Below are 11,019 nucleotides of genomic sequence, written 5' to 3' on the forward strand. Positions count from 1 at the left end.
CTTATGGTCATACAGCACAGTCAGCAGGTGTGACGGTCTCCAGTGAAGGTCACTGCATGATCCCACAGCATGAAACAGGAATGACGACTGGCATGTTGTATTAATAGCCTGAATGCGTGGCACGCCCAAAATACGACAGCATATTGATGGTTATTTTTCCCTTTTCATTGTGAAACAAATTTAAATTGTATCAAACATTAACACCAGACATTTTAGTATTTTTCCACAAACCTGCCTTTTGGAATTAAAAAAAAAATGAAGCCAGAATACAAATGGCGATGGAGCGGTGGTAAAAAAAAAAAAAAAAAAGAGGCAAGTCATCTAAATACTTTATGCCATTAATACACACTTGGACATTTATTGTGCCAGAAATAAACATTAGTTTAATTTAAAAGTGGTCCCCAGTGCAACGCAGAAACTGTGATGAATAAAAATGGGAGTGAAAGCAAAGTGCACATTTATAAATAGACATACTTTCTAACATTGCGGCAAAGACGCAGTAAAGCACAAATGAACACAGACACCTCCGGAGATATTCTCTGACGTTATCATATATTGCCCCACCCCACAGGTCAAAGGTCAAATGGAAACCAGTAGCCTGGTCTTATACTGGTTGGGTCTGTAAGAAGAGATTGCAGTCTCAACTTCAACAGAAAGAGAATTTCACACTTGACAGTCCAACTTAGACTGACTGAGGGTCATTGTAAGTTATAGCCTGTGTGTTCAGACTACAAGGCAACAGTCTACTGTTGCCTTGTAGTCTGAACACATTCACTGAAGACAAATCAGACACCTTGTACATTTTTTAATAAGAGAGCGGGCCATTTTGATGGAAATGCTGAGCTCCAAAAAAAAAAAGGTTTATTCAAACAGTCCTTTGCCTTTCTGGGACTTCAGAGCGGCTCAGTGTTATTCATTTAAAGTTTTCATTTAAAGGGGTCTCGAGGGAGCTGCACACAATGAGCAAATTGAAAGGGTTAGTGAGTCAGTATTGGTTGTGTTCGAGGACTACAAGCTTGAAAAAGATAAAAAATGACATCAAGTGTTTTAACTGTGAAAGAAGTTAATCATCTGGAGTGCAATCAGGAAAGTCTGATTCGTGACCACTCTGAATTTTCTAATCCGGACTTTCTCGCTTCAGGTTAAAACAACTCAGGCTTTGTTAAACCTGCTTTCAGGAACAGGCCGCTTAAACAACTACAGGAAACAACTTTATGTGAACGGGCACTGACATGAATAATCTAATATCCCACGACCAAAAACAAACAAACAAACAACAAAAAAAACAGCAACATAGAAAAAATGTCTACAAAGTGTTTAATGCTTATAAAATGTCAGTAAAAGAAAAAAAAAAGATGCAGACTATCCACAGCACGTGATCTATCACAGTGAGACACAGCACAAGCAGCTGAAGAATCCTTTAAAGGTGTTGATTTAAAGGCTTTGTTCCCTCCAGAGCGCCAAGATCTGTTTGTTAAGAGCCTGACAGTGGGCTGTTTCCAGATTACACTGATGACTCAGTGTTAAGACTTGTGCCTTATCGGAGATCAAACACTAGTTTAAAAGCGGCTTAACTGTTTAGATGTTTGACAAAATGGTGTGTTTGTGTGTGTGTGTGTGTGTGTGTGTGTGTATGTATCTGTATGAGACAAAGAGAGATGTAGGAAAGACAGAAAGAGAGAGGGAGTTGAAGGAGAGTAAGTGGTGTCAGTTGTAAGCCTCGTGTCTAAATAAAGGATTACCTTCAACCTTAGAAAGTGCACACACTCCCAGCTGCCACATTAGCAGTGGTGAGGGAGTGTGCTCCATTTACACCCCACAAAACCAACACGTGACCTGAAAGATCAAGTTAACGTGTTTTTTTTTTTTCTCTTTAAACCGAATTTGACTTTTGCTGGCTTCAATTTATTGGTTTCTTTATAATATATATTTACAACATGGTTAACTTCATAAGGTTCTTAATTTTGTTAATTCGTTTACCTCGATGTAAACCCAGAGCCTCTGTGTAACTTTTTGGTTCTCTGCTGTGGAGCAAACAGGTAGAAGTTCCCTGAACTTCTGTTATGAAACAACAAATACAACAGAAATCACGTGAACTACAGCCAGCCAGAGTCAGATTGACCCCATTTGAAGTGGGTCAAATGATTCCCTGTGGCCTTGTTTGGCTAAGAGGAACGTGGTGTCGATCCTGCAAAAGGTTCAATACCCGACGGGAGGCTCCCTTCGGTCACTTTAGATTAAGGGGTCTTCCAAATATGGAACCCCACAGGAGAACACATTTCAAAGACAGACCCATTTACATGAAGATAGAACAGAGTGGCAGGTCAAGATTGGATTTTGCTCACAACACAAATTTGTGTTTCTTGTAATTTTTGTCCATTTTCTTATACGGCTATAATTTGTTTCATTCCTCTGAAGCCTTATTTTTTTGTGACCTCCTCTGAATTCTCCAATTTGCTGCATTGCCAAAAAGCCAATAACATCTAATTAAAAAAAATGAAAAACAAAAAAACCAAAACATTATTCCTGTCATCTGTCTTTCCTTCCACTCTAAGCACTGCTTATGTACGGTTTTATCCTCTTAAATGACGTCGCAAAACCTTTCCGCTCTCTGCAGTGCAGATGAATCATTCACAGGGCTAGAAAAAAAAAAAAAAAAGCATTTCTGCCTGTGCATGTGTGAGCACGTACCGTTCATCATCTGCACAGTTCCGAGACGGGAAAATGAAGAGCACTTCTTTTCAGTTACAGCAGTCACCTCCGGCACTGAGCTGAGTGGATCTGACAAGCTGGCATGAAAACACACCTGCTAATGATGCGACGTGAACAATCTGAGCCAGCTGGACTCAAAACAAGGTCACGGTTGTGGCTTTTGCTTTGAAGAACAGAAATGTAGCTGAAGAACAATTAGACATTAGGCTGGAGAGTTCCCCGTTTTTTTTCACCCACGTCAGGCTGTCGCAACAATTGTAAATGATTTGCAGAAATTTAGACGGCAAAGAACATCATACATCAATCAGCTGAGATAATTAAAAATGGATAGGATTTAACATGTACAAGAAACATATGCCCAGATTTGATTTGATAACAATCTCCACTTTATTAACATTCAGGAATAGCATCATCATCACAATATTGCATATTAAAGATACTATGATATAATCTAAGACAGTAACTATAGTCTACACTGATTAAAAACTTAAACCCGACTAAAAATGATCACTTTTGAGAAAATAAGTAACACACTACGAGTAATTCATTCAAGTTTTTGATACACATCAATAGAAACTTATGTTTAAAAAGGCACATTTATAGAACAACAGTGGGACATTTATTTTCATGCATAGAATCCCACGAATTAAAAGCAGCATCAAAGTTACAGCACTATCACAGTTTAGTGGTAAACACATTAGAGTACCTGATGTAACACCAGTCATATAGTATACAGAATAATTATTGCTGTAGTAAAAGTGAACTATGTGCATTTATTCTGATAGATTGTTAGGGCGTATTCAAGCAGCATATGGACAGTATAATAAAAGTCTCGTACAAATTGAACCTTCGCATTAACTCACCAACTTTTAAGGAAGTTCAGTTTGCATAATCATACATATTGCCACATAAAAAGGAAGACGATTTATGTGATACTTTTGTCATTTGATGGCAATCTTTCCAGTGCCCTGAAAGATCCACTTAATCGTTGGCTATTAGAAGGCGGTCGTCTAATTGGGATTTTAGAACTGCACATTGAAAGTTCTAACTGCAGGGTGACAACTTTAGATTATTTATTTAGTCAGATCAACACAGTAGAAGTCAAAATATATATTTGACAAGAGAAAATGAAAAATACAAATACAAAAATGTGACGTGTTATCAAAAAGATCAAAACCGTTGTAAATTTTCTGACAGATCTCAGCAGTAAAATAACTTCCTTTAAATTTTGCTTAAACAATATTAACGTGTAGAAAATGTTTCTTGAAACCAATTTGTAACAGTAATACCCATTAATGTCCCCAAATCAACACCGCGAAATTTATCAATGAACACATAAACAAATAAACTTGCCTCTACCTGTTCCGGCATCCAGTCCCTAAGCTTCCTTCACCTGCCACTCTCGATCTTCCGCTCACGTCTTCAGCCATTTCCTTAAATGTCAACTTACAAGAATCCCCACCATTTGTGCACAATCAGGTCGTCTCCGTAGCCTGTATCCAGCAGGCGGTTGCCACACTCCTCCCAACGACAAACCTCACCCTTGTCCACCACCACAAACTTCCATTCCACATGGCTCTCCGCAGGCAGGCTGACCACGGTGGACCACAGCCCATCCTTGGCTCTCTCCAGCGGGATGAAATCCTTCCAGTTTCCCAGCTCCTGCTGGTTCCCTGCGATAGCCACCTTCTGGTATGGCAAGTGGGTGAGATAGTGGATGCGGAAGGTCACGTTGACGTTTTGCGGGACGGGCTGGACTGCCACGACCTTTTTGTTATTTTCCGCATTTGCGTCAAGAGGGAAAACGGAGCCGGGTTGGCCGACTTCAGTGGAAGGTGGGATATCTGTATCTACACAAGCAACAACTGCAGGAGAAGAGCCGTCGTGGTGTTCTTCAGTTGGAGGTGGCTCAGGTTTTGTGGGGTTTTGGGCAAAATACGGGACTGAAGGGTTCATCCAGGGAAGGACTTGATAGTTCCCCTCAGTGATCCATTCATTATGGTCCATAGTGGCCTCCATAATACTGATTTCGGTCTTTTCATAGCCCTCCTCTTCCTCTTTCTTGGCTCCTTCCTTCTTTTCCTTAACTTCGACAGCCTCAGCAACTGCTTTTATGCGCGTCTGCTTTGTCAGCTCGACGGTTAAGCGCATGTCGTCCTCCCCGGTCTGCTCCGTCAACTGGTCCACCTCTCTGTGGTAACTATTTTCAATCTCGTGGCCGAACGTGTCCTCGTTGGCTGCAAAAGATGCGTCACTAGCCCGGTCTCTGTGCTCACGGTAGGGTTTGTGGGATAGATATGACGGACGAGACCCGGGTGCCAAACCTTCCGTATCTTCATTGAGGACGGATACAGCTACGTCATCAGCATACAAGCAGCTTTGCGACCGTTCTTCACGTTGTGGATCACAACCCGTTACCAGGAGCACCGCATTTTCACAGGTCATGTCATGATCGGCATCTGGCAAGTCAGGGCTGACGGCCATGCTCGAGATCCCGCTCTCTTCACCGAGACGAGATGTTGACCAAGACAGCTCACTTTGCTCAAAAGACAGCAGGGGAATTTGACACGCCAGAGGGTCAATACTCTCAACCACTTCAGGAGCGGCACCGACGGTAACCTTGGGAGAATCTGTATCATTTTGCGCGTCTCGGCGGGAAGGTAACATGTCGGGACGAGATACTTCTGTAGATGTCACGGGTGCAGTAAAGCTAGCTAGCTCGTCACAAAGACCTGCATCAGTGGCAGAATTAACTCTTGTCTTGTCAATCGTTTCGTCATTTTCCATGCGGCCACTTTGTTGGTCTTTGTAGCAAGAGGACGCAAGCCGACGAACACTTTTCTCAGCAAATGCCACAAGTGTGTCAATTTCATTCTTTTTGGTCTGAAGAAATAGCGAGTCAGGGCAGAGAATATCAAGATCCGCGTCTTTATCCAAAGTTGTGGCAACTTCCTCTTCTTTCTCTCGTGTTTGCGTTTGTTGATAACATGATGGCAGGTCAGGGAAATCCACAATGCCCGAGTGTTTGTGCACACTGTGGGGTTGCTGGGATATATTTGACGGGCAGGACCCGATTACCGTACCTGCCGTGTCCTCGTTAATGACGGGTAAAGCTACATTGTCAGCGTTGAGGCGGTTCTGAGCCCGTCCTTCATACTGTCGATCTAAATCGGTTACATGGAGCACCACATTTGCTGGGGTCACGTCATTAACAGCATCCGGGCCGACGGCAATGCTTGAAATCCCGCTCTCTTCACCAAGACCCGAAGACGACAAAGTCAGCCCACTTTGCTCAAAAGACTGCAGGGGGGTTCGACACGCCGGAGGGTTAATACTCTCAATCAATTCAGGAGCGGCACAAATGGTAACCTCTGGGGAATCTGTGTGGTTTTGTATTTGGTCACTCTGTACGTCTTGGAAAGTAGGCAGCGTGTCGGGATGAGGTACTTCTGTAGAGGTCACGGGCGCAGTAGAGCTCGTCTCATCACAAACGGCTGCATCAGTGGCACAATTAACTCTTGTCTTGTCAATTGTTTCATCATTTCCCATGCGGCCACTTTGTTGGTCTTCGTAGCAAGAGGACGCAAGACGGTCAACGCTTTCTTCAGCCAGCACGACTACCGTGCCAGTTTCCTTCTTTTTGCTCAGAGGAGGTGGCAGGTCAGGGCAAAAAATATCAAGATCTGCATCGTTATCCAAAGTTGGGGCAAGTTCTTTGTCTTGGCTTTGTGGTTGTTGATTATCTGATGACCGGTCAAGAGAATCCACAGTGCTGGAGATTTGAGGTTTTGTATCAGTTGTTGCATCAGACAGACCATCGTCACCATCAATCTTTTCCGACTCAGCTGGCTCGACCAGAGGCGACAGAGGAGGGGAAAGTTCTACCCTTAAACTATCACACTCTTCATCACGGAAAGTCAGCATTTTCCCTTTGTTAACATCACACTCTTGATTACAGGCAAGACCGTTTTCATTTTGTGGTTCAGGCTGGAGTCGTCTGTCTTTTTGTAGCGGCTGGGCGTCGAATTCGACAGCCGCAGGATTGTTCAGTTGGTCTTTATCGTCATCTTCTTCAATCACTTCACCAGTTAGAAGATGGCCGTCATCCCCGTCAATGTCCTGAATGGACAGCGTCTCCTCATCCGTCACATCGTCACACTGATCCCGCTGGGAAGATGGCAGGTTTGTTGTTTGTTCACATGCCGAGTACACAATCTCAGCTTGTTGAGCAATCAGTTGGTTGTCTAAACACTCCTCTGCTTTCTCACCCTCGCTTTTCTTCTCTTTCTCTGGAGAGAGGCGATTACTGCCGTCATCATGAAAACAATCAGTACTTCCTGGAGGGTGATTCTCTTCTTCAAACTCTGCGTCTTTGCTGTAACAGTTGCAAGAGACGGGTACATCTCCGATATGAACGATAGGCTCTTCCAAGTTGGACTCCACACTGTTTGGATCTGGTGTGGTTACATTATCATGCGGAATGTCGTCGTCTCCGTTTTCACTCGCAAGAGGGTTTTGTTTGAAGCCGTCTGAGAAACACTGAAGGTCGTCCTCCTCTTGATGGGTTTTCTCATCTGAAAGGTCCTCGTCTGTCGCCACAGTCTCATCTTCCTGGTACGTTGCTTGTACCACCTACACGCATACAAAGACAGTTACTCTCTTCTTGCCAACTTTTTTTTTTGTGCTCATACAGTAGATGAAAATACACTAAAGACAATATAAAGTACCAAAGGCTATTGTGCTACAGCACCGTGTTAGAGTGAAACCACAGAGAGAATGAATATGCATATACAGGGGAGATAAAAAAAAAAAGATTCTCAGACTCTGGCCACCCGTTTCCCCATTTCTGGTCATTGTACTAAGCTAACCGTGTCCTAGCTGCTACTTAATATTTAGCTTTCTGTTAGTTTCATCCAGCTGTTTCGGGATACATGAATTTAAATGATTCTGACGATCACGCAAAATAATGACAATTATGCTCAAATAACTGATCAGGCGATTATGTAATACTTGTGACAGGCCGAGAGACGTTATGAGCTTGGATAATAGTTTCAGCTACCATGTTGGCAGACGGTTGCTTATTTACACATCCAACAGACCTGGAGCGTCATTAGTGTTTATGAATCACGTTTGAGTTCAATGTAACTGTAAACTTCCATTTTAGCTATTGTATTTAACTTTGACTGCATTAAGACAGATACACATTTAGCGTGTTCCTTAGGCTCTGTACATATTCAATTTTGAATATAAAAATGCGTAAGGAGTCATGTTAAGGTTGACTGTCTGTAACCGACTCCAACTTATAAGCCGTGAAACTGAGCCGTACAGAAATGCGTCGTAAAATTAACAGAATAAAGAGTTTTACATTCATTGCACTCAATATAAGTTACACATATACTGAGGTGAGTTTTATACACAATGAAAAAAACTCAATATACGTGTAACTTTCTAAAAATGTCCCTTCGGCCATTACTCTGTCCAACTGACTTTATTTTTTTTTTTTTTACAATAACTTCCATGAGACAACTGCTTACCTCCTTTTCCTCTTTGTGGCTCTCATTATAAATCAGCTCAGGCTTTAAGCAGCCATCGTTGTCACGGTCCTCTTCAGCATCCTTCACCGCGTCATCTGTTAAACCCCGGTGGCAGTCAGCATCACCCTCTGTATCCCCTCCTGCCACGGTGTCACTTTGCAGGCTCTGATCAGCCTCCTCTGCGTACGTCTCCGGTGCTCTTCGAAAATCCTGCGCGCCTGAAGTGTCGAGTTTGTTGTCTGTCACCGGGTCGCTCTCAGTTGGACAATAAGGTGGAGGTTTGTGTTCAGCACGACGATGTCTGATTTTGAGATCACTCCGAATTAGATCAGCATCCTCCTTCGCATCCGTTAGGCTTTCATCACTCACATCTATAAGAAGACAAGAAAGAATACTCATATTTTCCACATGTACTTATTCGCCACAACACATTAAGTTTATATTTTAAAAAATATACTCTTATTTATAAGAGACGCTCTTCAAAATAATGCAAGTTAATGGGTTAACTAACCAACAGTCACTTGATATAAATGGAAAATAAATATCTGATAGGATGAGTATATTTGGCTGGTTTTTAAAGGGCTGATGTGAAAGCCAGGTAAGATCTATTTTTAAAAGTTTACACCTTATTTGTGTAATCCCCCTTTGTACCTTCATGTGATGACAGACTTAATCAAACGAAAAGTAATCAGTGCAATCAGCAACAGCAAAGATTTGTTGGTTTTCCGTCTCCTCTCGTTAGAGCTTTATTTGACCTGGCCAAAATCTCTCTTGCAAAACATTTTGTCATTTTATCTGCGTGTTGAAACCAAACCGTACGAATATTGCTGAATAGCACATTTTACAACTGATTTTAGGGACAAGTCCAGATATCTCATTTGTAAATGTACATTTCAGTCTCTATTTTACCAACGTAGCTCGAGAACCCCTTTTCATCATGTGCCATGGCTGTATGGCTCTCTTAGAGACAAAAAAGTAGTATTAATGAGTTTTACCAGCATTCACCGTTGTGGTAAAGTAAAAGTAGCAAAACCACACTTTAAAAATAATCTTTTAAAAGTTCAAGGTAAAATTTCAAAGTATTGGCAGCAAATTGTTCAAAGAACAGCCATTATGCAGAATACTTGTCCCCGTGGTTGTAGGCTATAGTGCGTTATGATTTATTCAACACTGGCGTGTCATGATGATCTGCATTAGGCTGTTGTAGTTGATGGGACCCTGACGGTGCATTTCCTACAATATCATGATATTTAACCCTCAGCATGTCTCGTGTAAGCGTGCTCGGTAGATTCATGCAAATGAGCTCTAAAACCCGAATCTATCACCGAGCTACAGAGTAACATTTCCACGGTGCGGATTCCTGCACCTGTAGACTGCAGCACCCTCCCGCCTGATAATGTCGCATGTGAATATTATACCTGTTGACTCCGCGGAGCTGCGTGATTCCTCCGGACTCGGCTCCGGGTCCGTCTGAACTGGCGAGGCGTCCATCTCCGCTGCGTGGCTCCTGCTGTCGCTGTCGGCTCCGGCTGTGGCCTTCCTCCGCTTCCCCCTCATGCTCCGGTAGATGATGAAGCCCGCCAGCACCGACACCACTGCGATCGCAGCCAGAGCCACGGCGGGACCATGGCGCCCGATCATGCAGAAGAGCGAGGCCAGATCCATGCGTCGCTCCAGAGCCACGGTGTTGCCGTTCTTCAGCGACATTGCAACCTGTGGTGACAACAACAATCCCTGCTACGATGTATGTATGTATGTATGTGTGTGTGAGTAAATGAAGGCCCTGCTGCAGGCTGCTGCTGCTGCTGCTGTGTTCCGTGCTCTCCCCTCCACGTTTCAAAGTGTTGTGACTTATTGCTGCCTATAAGCTGTGAAGGGCTGCAGGTGCGAGCTGCTCATTGGCTGACTGGCTCATGGGGACGCAGCGTTCATTCATAAAAAAAGGGAAATGAGCTCGTTTTTGCAGCCCATGCCCACACAGTCTGATGTTCGTCATGAATCTAAGGTCCCTGATAAGGAGTTTAACCCACCAAAACACCCTTCCTCACAGAAACCATTTGATAAGGTTAATCCTTTAAGAAAAAGTATGTCTGTTAGCAGTGTGTATAACTTAAAAAAAAAAAAAAGAAAAAAAAAAAAGAAGTTATTGATAACACTCATCTCCATTTCTTCTCAGTGGTTTTTTTATTTTATTTTTTGGGAGGATTTCTGAGCACAATATCTCGGGGAAATCCAATCCCCACTTGAGATCTGACAGAAAAGCACGTGATCCAACAGGATTGATTATGGACAGGACACCTGAGTCACAGCTCCACCTAGTGGAGATCTGTGGTAATGACCTCCAGTTTAAGATGCTACAAGTGATACTGCTTAAATAGATAAAAGTGACAATTCTTAGTCGATAATACTTATATAAAGTTTGAATTAGAATATTTAATTCCAAATGCATTTGTTAAAAGGTTCATCAATACATTAGTTCTCTGTATTTGTCCCTGGTGCTCAAGACGGTGTGAGCTTTTCTTTCTTTTAAATAAAAGAAAATATATCAATTGTTCGTTCAGGATAAAAACATTTCTGATCAACTTCCAAATAGAAAGTCCAGCACGGAAGGTCAAAACGGTCAACTCAAAATGAATCAAGAGTTTGTGCTTATTAAAGAATAAAGGTTTACATTTGAATGCTTTTGCTTAGAATTCATGTTTTTTTTAAACTTCATATAAGATTTTAAGTCCTTATTTTAATCATCGACCACAAGTCATTTTAAAGGGTGAAT

The 11,019-nt window shown here is 42.4% G+C and overlaps 1 protein-coding gene across 1 annotated transcript; it reads right to left on the minus strand.

Annotated features, from left to right (window-relative positions):
• Positions 1 to 3,075: 3,075 nt before the first annotated feature.
• stbd1 (starch binding domain 1) lies at positions 3,076 to 10,111 on the minus strand. The gene is made up of 3 exons (XM_069162196.1): positions 9,665 to 10,111; positions 8,247 to 8,617; positions 3,076 to 7,344 (listed from the first exon to the last, which is right to left on the minus strand). Exons 1-3 carry the CDS (start codon positions 9,951 to 9,953, stop codon positions 4,159 to 4,161), a joined length of 3,846 nt encoding a protein of 1,281 aa, XP_069018297.1. The 5' UTR covers positions 9,954 to 10,111; the 3' UTR covers positions 3,076 to 4,158.
• Between the last annotated feature and the right edge of the window lie 908 nt (positions 10,112 to 11,019).

Source organism: Embiotoca jacksoni, unplaced genomic scaffold (genome assembly GCF_022577435.1).
Source record: "Embiotoca jacksoni isolate LCO1_2020_lvr unplaced genomic scaffold, fEmbJac1.0.p SCAF_10, whole genome shotgun sequence".
NCBI classification, from domain to species: domain Eukaryota; kingdom Metazoa; phylum Chordata; class Actinopteri; family Embiotocidae; genus Embiotoca; species Embiotoca jacksoni.

Excerpts from the sequence above, each read along its gene's own strand:
- stbd1 (XM_069162196.1), bottom strand. The coding sequence starts at position 9,953 with ATGTCGCTGAAGAACGGCAACACCGTGGCTCTGGAGCGACGCATGGAT. Across the intron at positions 8,618-9,664 it reads CAGCTCCGCGGAGTCAACAG|ATGTGAGTGATGAAAGCCTA; the intron begins GTATAATATTCA and ends GTCTTCTTATAG. Across the intron at positions 7,345-8,246 it reads GCCACAAAGAGGAAAAGGAG|GTGGTACAAGCAACGTACCA; the intron begins GTAAGCAGTTGT and ends GTATGCGTGTAG.